Source organism: Trichomycterus rosablanca, chromosome 4 (genome assembly GCF_030014385.1).
Source record: "Trichomycterus rosablanca isolate fTriRos1 chromosome 4, fTriRos1.hap1, whole genome shotgun sequence".
In the NCBI taxonomy this organism is placed as follows: domain Eukaryota; kingdom Metazoa; phylum Chordata; class Actinopteri; order Siluriformes; family Trichomycteridae; genus Trichomycterus; species Trichomycterus rosablanca.
Genome location: NC_085991.1, coordinates 50567698 through 50592129, shown reverse-complemented (window position 1 = coordinate 50592129; position 24432 = coordinate 50567698). Strand labels below are relative to the sequence as shown.

General features: G+C 35.6%; 1 protein-coding gene across 1 annotated transcript; it reads left to right on the top strand.

Moving 5' to 3' along the window:
* The first annotated feature begins 713 nt into the window (after positions 1 to 713).
* LOC134311985 (leukocyte immunoglobulin-like receptor subfamily A member 4) lies at positions 714 to 23964 on the top strand. The gene is made up of 9 exons (XM_062993634.1): positions 714 to 789; positions 3280 to 3555; positions 9188 to 9463; positions 11470 to 11763; positions 12340 to 12615; positions 21819 to 22094; positions 23273 to 23512; positions 23689 to 23793; positions 23882 to 23964. Exons 1-9 carry the CDS (start codon positions 714 to 716, stop codon positions 23935 to 23937), a joined length of 1875 nt encoding a protein of 624 aa, XP_062849704.1. The 3' UTR covers positions 23938 to 23964.
* Positions 23965 to 24432: the final 468 nt, after the last annotated feature.

Below are 24432 nucleotides of genomic sequence, written 5' to 3'. Positions count from 1 at the left end.
AGACTGGTGTACATGCTACTCAAACACAGCACAGTCGGGGGAATAAAGTTCGTCGACTTAGTTTAACAAAGGTTCTACTTTCCAAAAGATATTCGAGAAAGACACGTTTACTTTTACAAAAAGCCTTAAATGAAAAGTAAAAAGTTATTTGCAGGTTACAAAAGTTAAAACAAATGACCCTCACACAAGAAAAAATGTCTATCCGAAAATCATTTTTGATTCACCAACAGCTGAAAAGGGGCGGACTTACACGTTTATGGGAGGGTTTTCTGTTCAATTACTTAACTTTTTTAAGTTAATCAAAAGTAATTTTTTTTTGTTTAATTAATTTAAAACCTCGCGAGAGTTGGATAAAGTCAATGTATTCTCTTTTATTTCAGTTGATTGATTTAGGTCAATTTAACAATTAGGATAATTACGTTGTATTAACACAGATATCTTAAGTACATTTTAAAAATGGGTCAAATCAATTAATATCAATTTGATTTGTTTGCTTAAAGGCTAAGCACCACCTAATGGACCTCTCTAAAGATTTCACATTATTTTAGCTAGTTAAAAACCATAAACGTGAATAAAATGTAAATAACTTGTTTAATTCACTCAAAAATCGACGATTTCAAGTAAATTGACGGAAAAACCCGAGGTCGCTCCGGAAATTCCAGGAAGTTGCAGCGTGACGTCACTGGTGGACAACAGTGTACTACTACACCGTTATGAATGACTTGGACTGCGAATTTTCCAGTGCTGGTTCTTCAGATTCCGAAGCTATTTCTGAATTTAATGAAGAGGGTGAATCTGCAGTGACAGTGGGGGTGCCTGTATAACGTTTTTTCTTTCTTTTTTTGTTGTTGTTGCAGGGTCCATCTTGTTTTACGCTTACATTCAGGTGTAATAAATGTTAAATGAATTAATTATGAAAATGAGCTAAGAGCGACATTTTACCGCAACCTGAGTGTCAGGCTTTGTGTTTTAAAATGAGAACAATGGCAACAGTAATTATAGGCAAGTTTATTAATGGTTCACACTCAATAAAATAATTGTAATTTAGACTATATTTAAACAGCCTCGGGGTTCTAAAACACTTAATGACGGTTAATATGGCATTACAGCCTGCAGATATTCTCTTGCTGGCTTGCTGGAATGATTGAAATGTATTTTTTCGTTGAATAAAAATTTATTGAAACGAATAATAACTTAAAATGTAGTATATATTGTTATATTAATTATACCTACTAAATAGTTAAGATAGTTAACTATTAGATAGTTAATAGTGGTGCAATAATAACCAGGCTAGATTTGCTTTGCTCTGTAAAGTCGCATGCAGGTACAGTACAGGTGTGTATTAGTGCACCGAGCACCATCAGAGAGAGTTTTAGTGCTGAGGGGAACATCACTACCCCACTCAGATCCTCTCTAAACCACATCAGGTGAACAAGTTGGTTTTTCTAGCGCGCATGATAACGCAGGTTTAAGGTCTTTCAGCCTTTATTCTATTTTTATTTATACCATATTTTGATCAGATTAGTGCATTTAAAATATTTAGCCTAAACACTTTTTTTTTCGTTTTACAGTGTATATCTAGCCTAGGATAGAAGCTAAATTTAAACCTTTTTTTAATAGAGAAAAGACGCGCATTCTTATAGCGCATCCCTGCTCTGTTCAGTATTTATCAATAAACACGCATTTGATTTGTCCTAAAGCTGTCTCATCTATATATCTATCTAGATATATAATATTTATATATTTGGCGATAATATCAAATCGGTGTTGGTGTTGAATTGAATTATTGCAGCCAAACACAACGCAGCTTTTAATCATTTTGCATCGCCTTCCATTCAACTTCTTGAGTTGTTGTCCACCATCTACGTCACACGTGCGACGCCTGTGACAGATTCCGAAGACCGCGAGCGACGCAAAACAACAGAATTTTAAGCCGTATTTCTTGAATTTGTAAAAAAAAATGTTTTCTAACTATCAATAATCACAAGTTAGGAACTCAACTTTCGATGCATGTATGTGTTTAAAACTTCAATATTAGCTGGTGCTTAGCCTTTAACAAGAACGAATGCCAATTCTTTGTTTTTTGAGTGTAGATTTGGCTTTTATTATTGCATGTTTTTATGCTTTCATGCTATTTTACACTTCCAGTGTAGTGTGCTGCCATTCACACTCTAATGTTTGTGCTGCTTTACTTAAGGACAGTAGGAGCCTAGTGGGTAGAGCTTTGGACTATCAACCAGAAGATTGGTGGTTCAAATCCAGGCTCTGCTAAGCAGCCGCTGTTGGGTCCTTGAGCAAGACACTTAACCCTGTCTGCTCCAGGGGCGCCGTATGATGGCTGACCCTGCGCTCTGACCCCAGCTTCCAAACAAGCTGGGATATGCGAAGAATTTCATTGTACTGTACACCTGTATATGTATATATGACAAATAAAGTATATGTTCTTCTTCTTCTTCTTCTCTTTAGAGCATGTGTGTGGTCATTGTACCATGGAGCAGACTTTTTCTTTCTAATCAATTTAGACTAAGTGATAAAATATACTAAACATAGAATCAACTAAAGTTTAAAACTTAAATTTTGTCTTCAATTATTTCAAATTCGGTTGAAGTAAAAAAAAAGAAGAGTTTATAATGCTTCACATTGCCACACAGGTTCTATTAAAGTGATGTTTAGGTTCAACAGCTCTGGTAGTGATCATGTCTGGGTGTGGCTAGTAAAAATAAACCAAATTTTTTAGACTGGTTGATTAAAAAAATGTTATGTGTTTCCTGGGGTCTTTGTGTAATATTAAAAGTAATTTGATGTAAAACATATAAGTGTGACAAATATGCAAAAATAGAAGCAATTCTCTCTTGGATATTTGAACCTGGTCTCTTTCTGATGGTGGAATCATGAACACTGATTTTATCTGAGGTGAGAGAGGTTGCTGATGGAATAAGTTGGTGATGTGTTTAAAAATGGTTTGGTTTGAGAAAATAAAGACAGTGGCTCTAACTGTTGTTCACTGTGGCTTAGACGTGACTTAGTAAACCTTTCCAGACTTTTTCATTGCTTTATTTCTCCAATATCCTTCAGAATCTAATTTGATCATGTTTTATTTGGTATTCATAACATAAATTATTTAGATGTGATTTAGATTAGATTGAGTTCCTGGGTGGTGAAATATTGGGTGGATCATGGAGACAGAGTGACCTGAGAAACTGTGCTTTCATTTTTTACCTACACTCACAAACCACAAAGTGTTTTTATTAATGAAAACATTTTATTTTCTTTCTACAGAGAGACCAAAAGCTGCTGTGATCATGAAGCCTGATAATCACGTGTTTATAGACGAGACTGTTATTCTTACATGTAACATAGAGAATGGAGGAGGTGTCCAGAACTGGAGGTACAGCTGGAATAAAGAAGGTTCAGACCAAACTGTCAGTAATGATCAGCAGTACAGAATCAGTGATGTTACAGAGAATCATGCAGGTAAATACACCTGTACAGGAACAGAGACAGGAAGCTCACGTTCCTCACACCCCAGTGATGCTGTTCTACTGACTGTATCAGGTGAGTCTGATCATCTGTATTGATTAACATCTGTATCACATCAGCATGTATTCAGTACTGGTGTAGAGGAGAGAGGGTTCTTAAGATGTTACAGTAACTCGGACAATGTAGGATTATTGAACCACAAACTTGTTTAAAATAGATCGAAGTTCATTTCCGCAAAATAACATCTAAAGTTTTTACACTGCTTGTGATCGTCTTATTATTTTTACTGTCCTCTTCACTCAGTATAAATGTAACAGAAGGTAAAATGTTTGAATAGTTGTTGCTTGTTTCAGGATACATAAATAATCTGTATTATTTTAATATAATCTCTGTTTTTCCTGTGCAACACTGATGTTCCACCTTAAATGTACCTCGTTATTGACCTGATTTGTTTTCTGCACACATGAAACAGCAAAATATTTTACAGAATTTACACAATCAGCAACAAAAACAAGAAATCTTAATGATACTTTATACAACACTATGGTACTGAGAAGTGATTTAGATCATGTTGATGCAATTCATGCACTTGCTTATAAAGAGTAAGATTATTAAAGCTGAGTTGGGGTGAATGTAAACACTCAAACCTGGTTTAAACTGAGACCCGGGTCTATGTCAGATTTTCAATGGCAAAAATGAACGGGGTTTTCAAAAAATCGACTCTAACACATCCTGTGCTAAATAAACATGTTCAGAACCCTGTATGTTTTGTCCTGTGTACATTTTTCTCCTGTACATCACTGGATCCTCTGAATTACGAGGTTGTTAAAGGGTCGTAATACTAATATTGCTACATATAAGCTAATGCTACTGCGCATTAATTAGACATCACTGAACTACACCAAAGCAAGGCGTACTATGGTGGTCGTATCGCTTTGTGGTTTGTCCTCCTTTTTCAAGGATAATTACAAAAGTATTAAAAGACGTGATGAGCAGAGTAGCCTCAGTGCAGATCATCTTGTAGGGCTTGTTAAGAGGCTTCCAGTCTAGTGATGTCAATTCATTGCGCAGTAGCATTAGCTTACATGTAGCAATATTCATATTTTGACGCTTCATAATTCAGAGGATCCAGTGATAATAGACAGAAGAACCTCCATAAATCAACATGTAACAGCTCTGGAACATTTTTTATGACTACAGGATGTGAGAGAGGCAATTTTCAAACTCTCTATTCATTTTACCCATTCAAAATTTCTCTTAGACCCGGATTACCAAATAAGATAATATAAGATAAGATAAGATAAGATAAGATAACACTTTATTGATCACAGTAACGCACGGTCTCGAGTGGCTTATTGCTTTAAACTGTTCCATGGCTTAAGTTTTAGGGTTTCAGCCTGTGGAACACAAACAGCTGTAATGGAGGTCTATTAGAACTGAACTAATATTTAGAAATAATATTTAGAACTGAACACACATGAATAACTGGTGAAAGAAAGACAAAGACAGAAAATCATTTAATAAGGACAGAAATAGAACAGATTTAGTTCTAAGTCCATGTGCTTTTACTGTCTCATTAAAACAGAAATTTTAAGGTTTGTGTGTGTGTGTGTGTGTGTGTAAATACATGTATTTGTGCTTGTGTGTGTGTGTGTGTGTGTAAACACATGTCTTTGTGCTTGTGTGTGTGTGTGTGTGTATTTGTATCTGTGTGGATGTGTGGGTGTATGAGGATGTATGTAGATTGTGTATGAGTGTAGATTTCTGTATGAGATGTGTGTGCTTGTATGGTGTGTGACTACGTGTTTGTGTGTGTGTGTGTGTGTGTGTTTGTGTGTGTAAACACATGTATTTGTATCTGTGTGGATGTGTGGGTGTATGAAGATGTATGTAGATTGTGTATGAGTGTAGATTTCTGTATGAGATGTGTGTGCTTGTATGGTGTGTGATTACGTGTTTGTGTGTGTGTGTGTGTGTGTAAACACATGTCTTTGTGCTTGTGTGTGTGTGTGTGTGTGTGTGTAAACACGTCTTTGTGCCTGTGTGTGTGTGAGTGTATTTGTATCTGTGTGGATGTGTGGGTGTATGAAGATGTATGTAGATTGTGTATGAGTGTAGATTTCTGTATGAGATGTGTGTGCTTGTATGGTGTGTGATTACGTGTTTGTGTGTGTGTGTGTGTGTGTAAACACATGTCTTTGTGCTTGTGTGTGTGTGTGTGTGTGTAAACACGTCTTTATGCCTGTGTGTGTGTGTGAGTGTATTTGTATCTGTGTGTAAGTGTGGGTGTATGAGGATGTATGTAGATTGTGTATGAGTGTAGATTTCTGTATGAGATGTGTGTGCTTGTATGGTGTGTGATTACGTGTTTGTGTGTGTGTGTGTGTGTGTAAACACATGTCTTTGTGCTTGTGTGTGTGTGTGTGTGTGTAAACACGTCTTTGTGCCTGTGTGTGTGTGTGTGTATTTGTATCTGTGTGTAAGTGTGGGTGTATGAAGATGTATGTAGATTGTGTATGAGTGTAGATTTCTGTATGAGATGTGTGTGCTTGTATAGTGTGTGATTACGTGTTTGTGTGTGTGTGTGTGTGTGTGTGTAAACACATGTCTTTGTGCTTGTGTGTGTGTGTGTGTGTGTGTGTGTGTGTGTAAACACGTCTTTATGCCTGTGTGTGTGTGTGAGTGTATTTGTGTCTGTGTGGATGTGTGGGTGTATGAGGATGTATGTAGATTGTGTATGAGTGTAGATTTCTGTATGAGATGTGTGTGCTTGTATGGTGTGTGATTACGTGTTTTTGTGTGTGTGTGTGTGTGTGTGTGTGTGTGTGTGTGTGTGTTGTGTGTGTAAACACATGTATTTGTATCTGTGTGGATGTGTGGGTGTATGAGGATGTATGTAGATTGTGTATGAGTGTAGATTTCTGTATGAGATGTGTGTGTTTGTATGGTGTGTGATTACGTGTTTGTGTGTGTGTGTGTGTGTGTAAACACATGTCTTTGTGCTTGTGTGTGTGTGTGTGTGTGTAAACACGTCTTTGTGCCTGTGTGTGTGTGTGTGTATTTGTATCTGTGTGTAAGTGTGGGTGTATGAAGATGTATGTAGATTGTGTATGAGTGTAGATTTCTGTATGAGATGTGTGTGCTTGTATAGTGTGTGATTACGTGTTTGTGTGTGTGTGTGTGTGTGTGTGTAAACACATGTCTTTGTGCTTGTGTGTGTGTGTGTGTGTGTGTGTGTGTGTGTAAACACGTCTTTATGCCTGTGTGTGTGTGTGAGTGTATTTGTGTCTGTGTGGATGTGTGGGTGTATGAGGATGTATGTAGATTGTGTATGAGTGTAGATTTCTGTATGAGATGTGTGTGCTTGTATGGTGTGTGATTACGTGTTTTTGTGTGTGTGTGTGTGTGTGTGTGTGTGTGTGTGTGTGTGTGTGTGTGTGTGTGATTGAATGTAAGTTGCACGTAAACTGAAAGCTCCTTGTTTTTGTAAAAAAAAAAGAAAGGTTAACATCAGATGTCCACAAACTTTTGGTCACGTGTTGTATTTAGGGATGTTGTAGCAGTGTAGCTCTTATCAGCAGATTCTGGATTAAATGTGGAGAAAATAAGAGAATAAAAATGATTAAACTTCTGATTTAGCTGTAAAATAACGAACAGCTTTAAAATCTTCATCATTTTCTATTAACAGCAAAACCCAAACCAACTGTGAGATTAGAACCTCAGAACTTCATCTACACTGGAGACACCGTTACTCTGACCTGTGATCTGAATCAGTCTACAGGATGGACTTTCATCTGGTACAGAAATGATCAGGAAGTAAATCCTCAGATCTCTGCAGATAAAACCAACAACAACAAACTCAGTGAGAAACTTTCTAATACAGGAACAACAAAGTACAACTGTAGAGCACAAAGAGAAAACTACTACAACAAATACTACTACAACTACAACTACCACAGCTATAAATACTACGACTCGGAGCTCAGTTATTCAGTTATCGTTACAGTGGAAGGTTTGTCATGTTTATCATTTTTTTTACATATTTGATGTAGTTACAAAATTAATGTAATAATTTCACCGATCCATGTTATTTTATAAAACTTTGAGCACTGCTGAATGATCTCTTAGTTTGACTTCAATTAATAATAAAATTCTTCTTTCCAATGCATTAAAACTGTTTTTACTATAAATAAAGATAAATGTTGAATAATGCTATAATATTTTAATAACAATCACATTAGAAATAAGATCCATTTGTTTAAATTACAGGCTGAGTTTCTCACATTAAACGTATATAAATATAAATGTATGGATCCATCGTTTACAAAATGCTCCAAAAACAATCCAGTCACACAAGTCATGTTTCAGTCCACAATCCTAACAATCCTAACATTTCTAAGATTGCATCACGCTTCCTCTCCACCAATGTTGATCCCTGATCTGATTGAGGAGAACGAAGCTAACCCACGCCCCCTCCAACAAGTGGGCATCATCCTTATACATTTTTTCCCCTGCACTAGGCAAATGTTAATGCAGATCAGCACTGTGTAGCGAGAGACACACCCTGATCAACGCACTTTTTCCCATCACCAATGTGAAAAAGTAAATGCAATCAACTGCAAACGTTTGTGATGCTTATAAAGAGTCTTTAATGTCGCTCTGTAGTAATGTAGAGAACAAAGAGTTAATAACTACTACCACTACTACTCACTGTACAGTGATCCAGTTACTGTACATTTACAGTTACTGTTACAGTGGAAGGTTTTTTATGTTTTATACTTTTTATTACAGATTTAATGTAAATAAATCAATGTAATATTTTCACCAAATAATTTGCAGAATGATCTCTTAGCTTGTAGAAAATAGCCCAATTATTTAAAATTCATCTTTCTAATGCAGTTAAACTGTTTTTACTTAAAATAAATAAAGATTAATAATATATAATAGTACAATAAAAAATTTATCCAAAACAACTAATCGTTGTGGCCAAATACAATTCAAGCAACAGAGGGTTAAGGGCCTTTCTCAGGGGCCCAACAATGGCAACTTGGTGGTAGTGGGGCTTGTACCAGCAACCTTCTGATCACTGGTTTAATACCTTAACCACTGAGCTACCACTGACCCGCTTTAAATAACTGTAAAAAAATGTTTCAGATCAACTTATTTTAATAGAAGAAACAACAGGAGTAAACCCAAGATTCTGCTTTTATATCATCATTTCATTTATTATGTATAAAGATTTATTTAAAACTTATATCACTCATGAGCAAAAATTAATTGCCCCTGACGCTAAACTAAAAACTGCTTGTGCCACCCTTGGCAGTATCGACTGCAATCAAACGTCTGTGATACTTGTGAAGAGTTTTTATGTCACTGTGGAGATATTTAGTTTTGTTCTTCTTTACAGAATTGTTTTAATTCAGCTACACTGAAGGATTTTCTAGTATAAACTGCCTGTTTAAGGTCTCGCCACAGACTCTCAATGGGATTCAAGTCGATCGCTCCAAAAGCTTCATTTTGTTTGTTTGTTTGTGTTTTGAGTTATTCAGTGATGGACTTGCTTCTGTGCATCAGATTATTTTCTGCTGCAAAACCCAACTGCACTGTGACTAAAACTGTGTTTTAATTCTCCACCATTAAACACTCACAACCACAAACCACAAAGTGTCTTTATTAATGAGAATAATAATTGATTTTATTTTTACAGAGAGACCAAAACCCACTGTTACCATAAATCCTGATAATCACGTGTTTATAGGAGAGATTGTTACTCTCACATGTAACATAGAGAATGGAGGACGTGTCCAGTACTGGAGGTACAGCTGGAATAAAGAAGGTTCAGACCAAACTGTCAGTAATGATCAGCAGTACAGAATCAGTGATGTTACAGAGAATCATGCAGGTAAATACACCTGTACAGGAACAGAGACAGGAGGCTCACGTTCCTCACACCCCAGTGATGCTGTTCTACTGACTGTATCAGGTGAGTCTGATCATTTCTTCTGTATTGATTAACATCTGTATCACATCAGCATGTATTCAGTACTGGTGTAGAAGTGAGAGGATTGTTTAGATGTTACAGTAACTCAGTCACAGTGTAAGATCTGATTAGAGCTACATGAGTATTAACATCTGAAAATATTTACACTGCTGGTGCTCGTCATATTACATAAAATGTTCTCTTCCATTCAGGATTCAGTATAAATGTAACAGAAGGTAAAATGTTTGAACAGTTAGTGGTTGTTTCATTATTAAAGAATAATCTGTAATATAATTTTTGCCTTTCCTGTGCAGCACTGATGTTCCACCTCAAGAACGCTCGTTAGTGACCTGATTTGTTGTCATTTAATCAGAGCTGAAATAGAACAGTTTTTTTTAGAACATGTGCTTTTATTGTTAAGAGACTAGAACCACAGATATACATTTAGAAACATTTACAGAAATATACCTCAAATTCATAGAAATTAAAATTTGTATCTTAAAAACATAATTAAACTGAGAAACAATTACACTTTTATTCAAGGGATGAATGTAAGAGCACAGTGAGCTTTAGTATAAAGATATATAGCTAAAACTCTGTGTGTTTGTGTGTGTGTGTGTGTGTGTGTGTGTGTGTGTGTGTGTGTATAATTGTGAAATTTTCTGTGGACACGAGTGTGTGAATGTCTTCTCCACAAACAAATAATAAAATGGTTATAAAAATACAGCATCTGGTAAAACTGCTTCATCTCACAATAAAAAAAAAGAGAAAAATCATTTCATTAAATAAAAATTCTGACAACCACAGTTATTGGCACCCATGTATCTCTCCAGATCGTCCAGGGTTTCAGGTCCTCTTTGGTGTTTTCTTCTCTTTATATTACCACACAGCTCTTCTGTGGGCTTTAGATCAGGTGACTGATGGCAGAAGCTTGATTTTTGTTGATGTAAATGATCATCAATAAATCATTGGTTTATTTTGGACATATGTTTTGAATTCTGCTAAAAGACTTTCTTAGTCTCTTCAATGATGAAGTGTGATTTAAAATGTCCTGGTACTTTATGGAGTCCATGATGCCATGTATCCTGACTAGGCTCCTGGGGCCTTTGGAAGAAAAATAGTTCACAAGATCACAGACCCTCCACCATACTTAACAGTGGGCATCAGGTTCTTTTCAGTATAGTCCCACCTTGACTAATCAGACCAAGGAACATGGTTCCAGTCAAAGTCCCAGTAGCCTTTAACAAACATGAAAGACCTTTACCTTGTAAGCCTTCCAAATAATCTGTTGGCATGGTCCGTCATCTGATGGAAACTTCAGTTAAATGTTGGATTTTTCTCTTTTTTTAGTGTGAGATGAATCTGATACTCATCTGATCTGTACCAGCCAATAATTGTGGCGGGGACTGTAAATGTGTGTGTGTGTGTGTGTGTGTGTGTGTGTGTGTGTGTAAATGTATGTCTTTGTTCCTGTGTGAGTGTCTGTGAGTGTGTGGATATGTGTGTGTAGGTGTGTGTGTAGATTGTATATAAATGTAGATGTGTGTGTGTGTGTAATTGTGTGTGTGTGCTAGTGTAGCTAGTTGTGTAATTATTTAAGTTCTTGTGTTCTTGTGTGTGTAGATGTGTGTGTGTGTGTGTGTATCTGTGTAGATGTATGTATGTTTGTAGTTGTGTGCTTGTGTGTGTGTGTGTGTGTGTGTGTGTGTGTGTGTGTGATTAAATGCAAACTGCACATAAACTGAAATAAACAATAAGAGAGTTGATCAGAGGGGCAAATACTGTTTCACAAGTTCACAACACTGTATATAGTGTTGATGTGAAATTTGAACATCAGCTGTACACAAACTTTTGGTCATGTGATATATTTAGGAAAGTTGTAGCAGTTTAGATTTTTCAGCAGATTCTTATTAAATGTGGAGAAAATAAGAGAATAAAAATGATTAAACTGCTGATTTAGCTGTAAAATAACAAACAGCTTTAAAATCTTCATTATTTTCTAATAACAGCAAAACCCAAACCAACTGTGAGTGGAGAACCTCAGAACTTCATCTACACTGGAGACACCGTTACTCTGACCTGTGATCTGTATCAGTCTACAGGATGGACTTTCATCTGGTACAGAAATGATCAGGAAGTAAAACCTCAGACCTCTGCAGATAAAACCAACAAACTCAGTGAGAAACTTTCTAATACAGGAACAACAAAGTACAAATGTAGAGCACGAAGATTAAACTACTACAATAACAACAAATACAACTACGACTCAGACTACAGTGATCAAGTTACTGTTACAGTTAAAGGTTTGTTGTGTTTTATACTTTTTATTACAGATTTAATGTAGTCAAGAAAGTAACGTAATAATTTAATTAGGTCCATGTTGTTCCATAAAACTTTGAGCACTGAAGAATGATCTTTTCGTAAAAAAAATTATTAAAAGTTTTAATTAACTTTAATTAACATTATTTAACTTTTGTTAATGCTAAAATTAATTTTTCCAATGTGGTAAAACTATTTTTACTTTATTGAATAAATATTAATGTTAAATAATTTAATAATAATTTAATAACAATCACATCATGAGAAATTAGAATCATTTGTTTACATTTCAGAGGTTTTATTTGCTAAGCTGTTGGGTTTTACACTGAATGATTTTCTACATGATGCAGTTAGTTGAGTTTGTATTTAGGAGAGAATCTGAGGACGTTTGAATTCCAAATATTTAAAACTGATACAGAGATTATTAGTTAATATTTGTTAGTATTTGGTGGTTAATAATTGTTAATATTTCAGTATTTCACTATTTTATTGTCATTTATTAGAAAAATTTTATTAAAATTATTTATTTATTTATTTAATACTTTATTATCTTTCTACAGTGAGACCAAAACCAGTGGTGACTATAGTACCTGGTGATCATGTGTTCAAGGGAGACTCTGTTACTCTCACATGTAACATAGAGAATGGAGGAGGTGTCCAGAACTGGAGGTACAGCTGGAATAAAGAAGGTTCAGACCAAACTGTAAGTAATGATCAGCAGTACAGAATCAGTGATGTTACAGAGAATCATGCAGGTAAATACACCTGTACAGGAACAGAGACAGGAGGATCACGTTCCTCACACCCCAGTGATGCTGTTCTACTGACTGTATCAGGTGAGTCTGATCATCTCTTCTGTATTTAATAACATCTGTACAGTGCTGTGAAAAAGTATTTGCCCCCTTCTCAATTTCTTTTCTTTTTGCATATTTGTTACACTTTTATGTTTCATACGGTGGCCCGCTGAGTCAAAACACAATAACATTTACACAACAAACAAAAGCTGACAACACAACAACATTAAGGAAAAACGCGAATACAAAAAGGACAACACAACAACATTAAGGAAAAACGCGAATGCAAAAAGGACAACACAACAACATTAAGGAAAAACGCAAATACAAAAAGGACAACACAACAACATTAAGGAAAAACGCGAATACAAAAAGGACAACACAACAACATTAAGGAAGAACGTGAATACAAAAAGGACAACACAACAACATTAAGGAAAAACATGAATACAAAAAGGACAACACAACAACATTAAGGACAAACGCGAATACAAAAAGGACAACACAACAACATTAAGGAAAAACGTGAATACAAAAAGGACAACACAACAACATTAAGGAAAAACGCGAATACAAAAAGGACAACACAACAACATTAAGGAAAAACGCGAATACAAAAAGGACAACACAACAACATTAAGGACAAACGCAAATACAATAAGGACAACACAACAACATTAAGGAAGAACGCGAATACAATAAGGACAACACAACAACATTAAGGAAGAACGTGAATACAATAAGGACAACACAACAACATTAAGGAAACACGAATACAAAAAGGACAACACAACAACATTAAGGACAAACGCAAATACAATAAGGACAACACAACAACATTTAGGAAAAACGCGAATACAAAAAGGACAACACAACAACATTAAGGAAGAACGCAAATACAATAAGGACAACACAACAACATTAAGGAAACACAAATACAAAAAGGACAACACAACAACATTAAGGAAACACAAATACAAAAAGGACAACACAACAACATTAAGGAAACACAAATACAAAAAGGACAACACAACAACATTAAGGAAACACAAATACAATAAGGACAACACAACAACATTAAGGAAAAACACGAATACAAAAAGGACAACACAACAACATTAAGGAAAAACGCGAATACAAAAAGGACAACACAACAACATTAAGGAAAAACGCGAATACAAAAAGGACAACACAACAATATTAAGGAAACACGAATACAAAAAGGACAACAACAACATTAAGGAAAAACACGAATACAAAAAGGACAACAACAACATTCAGGAAACACAAATACAAAAAGGACAACAACAACATTAAGGAAAAACAAATACAAAAAGGACAACACAACAACATTAAGGAAACACGAATACAAAAAGGACAACAACAACATTCAGGAAACACAAATACATTTCCACAACGGAAATGCTCTCGGCCACTAGAGGGCATCTCTATCATTTTTTATCTGTATGAACACTGCAGCAAAAGAAGCAAGAAGCAGAGCAGCGTATTGCAGAGCATCTGGCTTCGGTTTTACTTTAACTTTCAGTGATATAATTCTAAATAAAATCGAGCTTTTTAGTGTCGGTGGTTTGACTGTATAGCACCTTTTTTGTTTTTTAAACATCAGGCAGCTATTAGCTTGTCAAATTTCTAATATATTTGCAAAATCAACTAACTTGAGCTTTAACCAGACTGTAATATTGTGTCACGCTTTTACAAGTTAACATGTTTTAATGGCATAAACCATTTCACAGTATATTGACAATGTATTAGTTAGTTATCAATAACCATTTTAAGTGTACATACTCATGCCCATTAGTTTAATATTCAACATTCGTTTCACATTCGGCATTCTGGTTTAAATAAGTGCTTGAAAAAGCACTTAGATTAATGTAAAACTGTATTTATATAGACGCATAAATGGACACAACTATTATTATACAATTATTGATCCTAACTAGAAATTAAAATAGTTGATTTAGTAATATAAAGAAGTTTATAGGTGAGGGATATGTTCTGTATGTGTAAATATAAAATAGTTTACATTAATAAATCTAATCATAACAAATAATTCTATAATTTACAATAATCCTATATGAAATAAGGTAATATATCTGTTATTTGTCATATATACATAAACAGATGTACAGTACATTTTATTTTAACTATCAATTTAAATAAAACACAACTAAAAAGGTAACTAAAAAGTTTGTAGTAAATGGGAAACATTGATGTTTATACTAATAAATACAATTACGAGACCTGCATAGATTAATTCATCTCCAATATAAAATGATCAGATTTATTGATCTTTATATAAAATTAATATAGAATAGTTTGTAGGAGGTGAGAAACATTGATGTGTTTGTATAAAAATGGTTTGACATAAATTTATCAAAAGCTCGATTTTATTTAGAATTATATCACTGAAAGTTAAAGTAAAACTGAAGCCAGATGCTCTTCAATACGCTGCTCTGCTTCTTGCTTCTTTTGCTGCAGTGTTAATACAGATAAAAAATGATAGAGATGCCCTCTAGTGACCGGGAGCATTTCCGTTGTGGAAATGTATTTGTGTTTCCTTAATTGTTGTCACGGTGGGGGGCCGAGGCTAGACAAAGGGGCGGACACACGCAGAGATGTATACTAATATTATTTATTAATAAAGACAAGTGCTATCTACATAGAAACACAAGCTAGGAACATAACTTAGCATGAACAAGAGCTAGAAACATGACTAAACCTGAGCAAGAGCTAGAAACATGACTTAGCATTAGCAAGAGCTAGAAACATGACTAAACCTGAGCAAGAGCTAGAAACATGACTTAGCATTAGCAAGAGCTAGAAGCATGAACAGACCGGATGAAACGGCACAGATGCATTCACAGAGTCTCTAAACAAAGAGCAAACCAAAGCCACCATAGAAGTTTAATAGTTCCCACTGTCTGTACCAAAGCTGCCTCCTTAAATAAGGAGCAGCTGGGGACAATTAGTTCAAATGAACCAATCAGGAACAGGCAGGAGACAGCGTGTGCTCCCAGTGAGAGAGGGGTGTGGCACACAGGCACACTGGAGCACACAAACTCAAAGTGTGACAGTTGTTGTGTTGTCCTTTATGTATTTGTGTTTCCTTAATGTTGTTGTGTTGTCCTTTTTGTGTTTGTGTTTCCTTAATGTTGTTGTGTTGTCCTTTTTGTGTTTGTGTTTCCTTAATGTTGTTGTGTTGTCCTTTTTGTATTTGTGTTTCCTTAATGTTGTTGTGTTGTCCTTTTTGTATTTGTGTTTCCTTAATGTTGTTGTGTTGTCCTTTTTGTATTCGTGTTTCCTTAATGTTGTTGTGTTGTCCTTTTTGTATTTGTGTTTCCTTAATGTTGCTGTGTTGACCTTTTTGTATTCGCATTTTTCCTTAATGTTGTTGTGTTGTCCTTTTTGTGTTTGTTTTTCCTTAATGTTGTTGTGTTGTCCTTTTTGTATTTGTGTTTCCTTAATGTTGTTGTGTTGTCCTTTTTGTATTCGTGTTTCCTTAATGTTGTTGTGTTGTCATTTTTGTATTTGTGTTTCATTAATGTTGTTGTGTTGTCCTTTTTGTATTCGTGTTTCCTTAATGTTGTTGTGTTGTCATTTTTGTATTTGTGTTTCCTTAATGTTGTTGTGTTGTCCTTTTTGTATTTGTGTTTCCTTAATGTTGTGTTGACCTTTTTGTATTTGTGTTTCCTTAATGTTGTTGTGTTGTCCTTTTTGTATTTGTGTTTCCTTAATGTTGTTGTGTTGTCCTTTTTGTATTCGTGTTTCCTTAATGTTGTTGTGTTGTCCTTTTTGTATTTGTGTTTCCTTAATGTTGTTGTGTTGTCCTTTTTGTATTTGTGTGTTTCCTTAATGTTGTTGTGTTGACCTTTTTGTATTCGCGTTTCCTTAATGTTGTTGTGTTGTCCTTTTTGTATTTGTGTGTTTCCTTAATGTTGTTGTGTTGACCTTTTTGTATTCGCGTTTCCTTAATGTTGTTGTGTTGTCCTTTTTGTATTCGTGTTTCCTTAATGTTGTTGTGTTGTCCTTTTTGTATTTGTGTTTCCTTAATGTTGTTGTGTTGTCCTTTTTGTATTTGTGTTTTCTTAATGTTGTTGTGTTGTCCTTTTTGTGTTTGTGTTCCCTCAATGTTGTTGTGTTGTCCTTTTTGTATTCGTGTTTCCTTAATGTTGTTGTGTTGTCCTTTTTGTTTTTGTGTTTCCTTAATGTTGTTGTGTTGTCCTTTTTGTATTTGTGTTTCCTTAATGTTGTTGTGTTGTCCTTTTTGTATTTGTGTGTTTCCTTAATGTTGTTGTGTTGACCTTTTTGTATTCGCGTTTTTCCTTAATGTTGTTGTGTTGTCCTTTTTGTATTTGTGTTTCCTTAATGTTGTTGTGTTGTCCTTTTTGTATTTGTGTTTCCTTACTGTTGTTGTGTTGTCCTTTTTGTATTTGTGTTTCCTTAATGTTGTTGTGTTGTCCTTTTTGTATTTGTGTTTCCTTAATGTTGTTGTGTTGTCCTTTTTGTATTTGTGTTTCCTTAATGTTGTTGTGTTGTCCTTTTTGTATTTGTGTTTCCTTAATGTTGTTGTGTTGTCCTTTTTGTGTTTGTGTTTCCTTAATGTTGTTGTGTTGTCCTTTTTGTATTTGTGTTTCCTTAATGTTGTTGTGTTGTCCTTTTTGTGTTTGTGTTTCCTTAATGTTGTTGTGTTGACCTTTTTGTGTTTGTGTTTCCTTATTGTTGTTGTGTTGACCTTTTTGTGTTTGTGTTTCCTTAATGTTGTTGTGTTGTCCTTTTTGTATTTGTGTTTCCTTAATGTTATTGTGTTTTGACTCAGCAGGCCACCCTAGTTTCAAATAATCAAATCAATAATAAGCAAAGACCCAAATAAACCCAAAGTGATTTTTTTAAATAATGATTTTATTCGTTGATGGAATATTGCTGTTAAGCCCTACCTGTCCTGTGTACAGTTATACTATTTCAGTTTACAGTTGCGTTTAATCTTACTAGCCACACCCAGACATGATCACTGCCAGACCTGCTGAATCTAAATATCACTTAAACAGAACCTGTCTGGTAATGTGAAGCAGGCTAGAAGGTTTCAGAAAGGAACAACATGATGCCACATTTTAAAGAGATTCAATAAACAGATGCAAAACAAAGTCATTGAAATCTACCAGTTTGGAAAAGGTGGATCTAAAACGGTCTGTCTGGGATCCTAGTGAGCTGCCCTGCTGCCCATCACCTGTCCAGGCAGCTGCCTCAGTAGAGCTAAATTCTAACTGACTTTAGAAAGCAGATCATTGAGATGATCTAGTTTCACAGTGATTGACATCGACTGTCCCCGCCCACCACCTCAGTTTTAGCTAACGAGGCTAATATGAATATTAATACCGTTTTCCATCCTCAATTTTGGAAATTTTCTGTGACAAAAATTGTACCGCACTGAATGCTGGGATTGCCTTTGTGGCTGAAGAATCACACGGAGCTTAGTCGGAATATCGGTCAGAATAAGGCGTCTCAGTAGGCAGCATTCTGAGGCATGTGAACATTGAGACAGGCTTCTTTTCTTGAGTGCATAAAATGACTTAAAATGTAGTGAGCTTTTTGTACTAGGTTTTGATACAGACCCAAAGTCATTGGTAAACCTTTGGGACTCCAACAAAACATATTTATTCATTTATTTGTTAACCTTTATTTAACCAGGAAGATCTCATTGACATTTAAAATCTCTTTTTCAAGAGAGACCTGGTCAAGAATGGCAGCAACACACATCTGTTTCAATACATAAAACAAACATTTTGAAACGTAATGTTTTAGTCTTGTCTTAAAAACATTCAAAGAGACCAACTCATTCAGCTTCAAACTGTTCTGAAGTTGGTTCCAGTCTGATGTAGGATTTAATACAGGTGTGGTACATGTCACTAGGTAATACAGAACTATAATCTGGCTTTATGCACTTTTGAGAGGCTCCCTTGGCTTTTCAAGGCAGATAAAGCTCACAATCACAAAATAGCGTTAAGTAAAAATAAAAATTCAGCTACACTGAAACTTTGTGATTGTTTGGCTTCAGGCAGCCAAAACAGAAACGCCTCTTGCTGTTCTAAAAACCAGCTCCTTTGATTGGTCGGTAATTACATAATATTATCTCCCCAGTTGTCCCGCCCCCTGTGCCCCTAAGCCCCGCCCCTCAGGAGCGACAGGTACAGATCAGTTCTGCAGCACACTGACTGAGATATTTGTTGCAAAACTCGTGGCGGGCAGATTTGAATGTTTTTATTTACAGGTACAAATCTTTTTTACAGTTACAGATTTTATTTTTACAGATAAAAATTTTACATATTGCCGCTCAGGTGGTGCAGCGCTAAAGTACGCTAGCGCACCAGAGTTGGGTTTCTAGATACATCGTATCGAAATTCAGCTCTACCTTTCCGACTGGGTTGGGCGGCAGTATGAACAACATTTGGCTGTTGTTCAGGGGCTTAGGGGTAGAGTCGGAGCATTGGTTCTCATAACTGGTACAACTGCGGCCCCTGCTGGTTGGCTGACGGCGCCTGCACAGGGCTGAGGAATAACATTCTCAGTCAGCGGCAAAGGGTCAAATTAGTATAGAGGACACAATCAGGGTAATTGGACACGACTAGAATAGGGATAAAAAATTGGGGGAAAAAAGTGGGAAAAAAATAGATAATTCAAAAAAATAATTGTACATATTTTTTTTACAGTTACAAATTTTTTTTTTTTTTTTTTTTTTTACAGGTACAAATTTTACAGATTTCGTTTTCACAGGTGCAAAACTTTTGCTACATATTTACCTCCATAGTTGGAAGCTCTGAGTGACTTATATCTCAGTTTAGTGACTTAATAGTCTTCCAAAATTTCAAAGGGTTATTTAGGTTTTTTGATGTTTCAGATAAAAAACGCTGAGCTTTTGCATTTCTTATAGCCACAGTTGTAGAATTACGAAGCTTCCTAAAACTGAGCCAGTCAGAGTTAGAACCTGTTTTCTGTGCCTTGGCCCATGCCATATTGCATTGATGAAGCAAATTTGAAAGCTCCGATGTAAACCAAGCATTGTTACGACCTTTTACCCTGAATTATTTGAAAGGAGCATGCCTATCAACTATTTTGGAAAAGCTGTCATAGAAAAAATTCCAAGCATGTTCCACATCAGGAATTGCATAAATTCTATTTCGGTTTACATGATATAAGTCATGAATGAAACCTTGTTCAGAAAAATGCTTCATGTTTATCTTTAGGAATCTTGATGTTACTTGCTGTGGCAATGACACAGTGATCACTGATGTCATTTGGAAACTCAGAGGCACTGGTATATTTATGATGAACATTTGTCAGTATGAGATCAATTAATGATGCCTTTTTAGGAATTTTGGAGTTAGGTCTGGTAGGACTACTAACCAACTGAAATAGATTCAAAGCATTATAGTGAGCTTTAAATTCATCCGAAACAGGCAACAGCCAGTTCCAATTTAGATCACCCATAATTATAAGATCCTTTGCATTCAGTCCAACAATGAGCTGTATCAAAGCTGAAAGAGCTTCACTGGTAGCTGATGGAGTTCTATAGCAACCAACTACAGTGATATGTTGGGTAACCGGAATTTGTAAATCCACTGCTAAAAATTCGAACTGTTTTGTCACCGACTTGGAAAGAAGTATCTTTGACTGAAACTTTGATTTTACAGATGGCAACACCACCACCTCTTTTGGTCTATCAGTTCTGTAAACATTATAACCATTGATGGAAACCTCCTTGTTCAGTATAGATTTAGTTAGCCATGATTCAGACAGTACAATAACATCAGCATCAGTGGCATGTGCCCAAATACGAACCATATCCATTTTTGCCAATAAACTCCGAACATCCAAGTGAATAAAACCAAGACCATTTCTTGATTTAAAATCAGCAGGTGTATCAAAGGATAAACTAGCATCTGGTCCAGGATTTAATTCAACGTTTCCTGAGATCATTGACAATAAAATAATCAAACACCTAGACTTCAAAGTGCGTTTCTCTTTTAGTGTGTAGGTTTGATGTAAGAAGAACCAAATAACTTGATGGAACAATAAAATTATCTTGAAGTTTCATAATACTAGCTAAACTCTTCAAATTCACAGAGTCAGGAAAAAATTGAAGAGTGGGATGCGGAAGCAACCCATAATAAATGTCACATGTTCCATGAGTCTTTGGAAGAGAAAATAATAGATTGCCTTGCAAATTCTCATTAACCTGGGGACCCCCCAAGGTCCACCTCCAAGCTACAAAGTAAAATGCTGCAAGCAGCAGCAACATTTCAGCCTTCATTTTCACGATTTATGGTAAAAAGCTTGGAGCAGTCCAGTCCAGAGATGTAGGACTCCAGTCCAGATCTTCTTCAACTCCTACCAGCAAACCCCTCAATGATGTCACGAGTAAACAGGAAACTAGTGGAAATACTGCTGTAGAATTATTTTTTTTTATATAGAAAATAAAAACAAAAAAAAAACTAATAGTTTAGGCGTAGAGTTAACACAAAACGGACAGGATACACTCACATACACACGTCCACTCTTGACGTTAAAATCCTAATTGAGGGTTAATGGCCTTGCCTGGAACACCACAGGTGGGTTATTGAGAGATAATGGAGAAAACCTGAAATAGTACTCCTTCCCAGGAGTGGACGGCCTACCAAAGTTTCATTAAGAACGCATCAACGACTCACTCAGGAAGTCCCAAAAGAACCCAGACAAACATCTAAAGAACTGCAGTTACGCTCAATATACACAATCTCACAATAAGAAAGACGCTGGGGGAAAATAGTGTCCATGGTCAGGTTGCAAGGTGCACACCACGGCTGACCATAAAGAACACAAAGGTGTCTCACTTATTTAAAAAAACATCTAGATGACCCTCAAGATTTTTTTGGATGATAGTCTGTGAGTCGATGTTGGAACATTTTGGAGGACAGGGGTCCTGTTACATCTGCATTCCACCATAAAAACATCATACCAACAGTGAAACATGGTGGTGGTAGTATGATGTTCTGGGCTGCTTTGCTCCTGCAGGACCTAGACGACTTGTCATTACTGATGGAACAATAAAATCTGCTTTCTATCAGAAAATCCTGATGTGAATGTCCACCCCACAACTGGGTTATGAACAGGGCACAAATTCATCATTAATAGCCATTAATAGAACTATTACTCCTATATATTATTTGTAACTGATCATGTGTGTGTTTAAGGTGAATCGTCTCCAGTTTATCTGATCATCAGTCCCAGCAGAACTCAACACTTTACTGATGAATCTCTCTCACTGAGCTGTGTGGATCAGAGTAAATCTACTGAATGGAGAGTGAGAAGATACACTGACCATCGAGGAGTGTTAAACTGTTCATCAGTATCAGGATCAGATAGAGAATCTACCTGCAACATCAGCTCCCTCAGCACATCCCTCACTGGAGTGTACTGGTGTGAATCTGAATCTGGAGGCAGTAATCCTGTCAACATCACAGTACATGGTGAGTCTACAGAGCTCTTATTATTAATCTTCATCTTACAAAACTGAAGAGTCAATTTTCAAATCTAAGAAATTATTGGTAAGGCTTATAGATGGAGTGTTAATTTAGTAAGATACATGCATAATATAAATGCAACCAAACACTTTCTGTAATTTGATATTAGTTACGTTACTGCAAGACATTATAACCTGAGCAAAAAAAAAAAAACATATCATCACACTTACCCTGGTATGTTTGAGTGCTGGTATAATGATCTCACTGAAAATGCTATATTTGCTTTTGCCAGACTTAATAATCAAGATTTGGTAAAGAAAGTAGCATCCTCAAAAGGCTGAGTCTATTACGCACAAAGACAAGCAGAAGATCTTCAGTCTTCCAACAAATGTGTGAGAAAATTATTGAAATGTTTAAAATGGGAAGGAATTTGCATATTTCTCCCTCTACAGTGCATAATATTAATAAAGGATTCAATGAATCTGGAACAATTTCAGTGAATAAAGGGCAAAGGCACAAGCTTTAGCTAAACACCTGTGATCTCTGATCCCTCAGACAGAGCTGCATCAAGAACCATCATTCATCCACAGCTGATAGAACCACATGGGCAAGGGATTAGTTTGGCAAGCACTACAATAAAGCTACTGTTGCACAGCAGACGTGTTTGCAGAAAGAATGGGATGAAATAAAAGCTGAAATACTTTATCTTTATCTTTACTTTATCTACATATCCACTCTTGGCAAGATGGTAGCAATCAATTAATTAATTATATAATTAATAGCTAATAATCAATTATGGGACACCACTGGCATTTTAAGGGAGAATTATCATAAAAACTAAATTCATAACAGATGAGTAGATTTAATTCGTTTGGTTGATCATTTCTCTCACCCAGGTAATCAAACTCACAGCACTATATGTTTTAATCATTATAATGTTTATTGAGCCCTAAAACATAACACATACAATGACAGTTAATATGTAAATTGCATAACTAAGTGATATTGATAGGAGTATAAATCTGTAGGTGAAAACCATCACTGTGAAATAATAATAATTATCTATAGTGGATTGAATGGTGGGTAGAACCAGAAGTGTATGTTATTGATTAATACTGGAGCAAATAAAAAGTTGTGAAGCTTTCAGGATTCATCATCAGATTTCATCTGTTTCTCTTCTGAAGGTGGTGACGTGATTCTGGAGAGTCCTGTTCATCCTGTTACTGAAGGAGAATCTCTGACTCTACACTGTTTATATCGCAAAACTAAACCCTCAAACCTCCGAGCTGATTTCTATAAAGATGGATCAGTGGTGCAGAACCAGACCTCAGGAGAGATGATGATCCATCACGTCTCAAAGTCAGATGAAGGTTTCTACCACTGTAAATACCCAGAGGGAGGAGAATCACCAAAAATCATCAGAGGTGAGGATTAATAATAATAATAATAATAATAATAATAATAATAATAATAATAATAAAGACTGGACTGAGTTGATGATGTGGTGCTTGGTGAAGAAAAACTTCTGGACTTTATGTTTGTATTGAAGTAGGATTTGAAATCTGAATGTATAAACATTGATGTATTTTTTTTTATTTAGTGTCAGAAGCTTCGTTATCAGTGCTGAAGATGATCAGTAGTGCTGTGGCAGCTTTTCCGTATCTGCTGTCCACCATCATCCTGGTGAAATGTTACAGAGCTGGAGGTAAAAAGTCACTGTTTCATTCACATTTATTCATGTATTCATCAGCCATGAAACACATAACAAATGTTTATTAATGTGTATTTTACAGCTGTAACTGGTGAGATTAAACTGGACGCAGTGGTTGAGGCTGAAACTTCCATCTGAGTGTTAAATGTTCTGTTTTTACATTAGAATTATAATCCAGCTTTTAAATAACAACCGCTCATTAATAAAGTTCACTTAGTAAATCTAATAACATCTGCAGTATTAAACTCTTTTAATTAGATTATTGTTAGACTATCAAATACTTCATTATAAAGAAATGTAATCTATTGCTGATACATTCATTTCTGCTTTTAGAAAGATTCAGTTTTTTACCTTCACCATATTTTTATAATGTAAACAAAAAAACCTACAACCTGTACCGTTTGCTGTAATTTAATATTTAGAATTATTAATAGTGTATGAATTGCTTTCCTTGGTGGTTTAGAAGTGATTGTTATGTTTGTTTGAACTATTTTTTATTGAACTTAATTAATTTAACAAAAATATCCTTCATGGTACACAGGTGGTGCAGCAGGATATTCAGGTCCGAAACTCATCTAACTCATCTGCAGCAGACACTGATTGGCTACTGGTTCTGCTAGGGAGGGATGACTT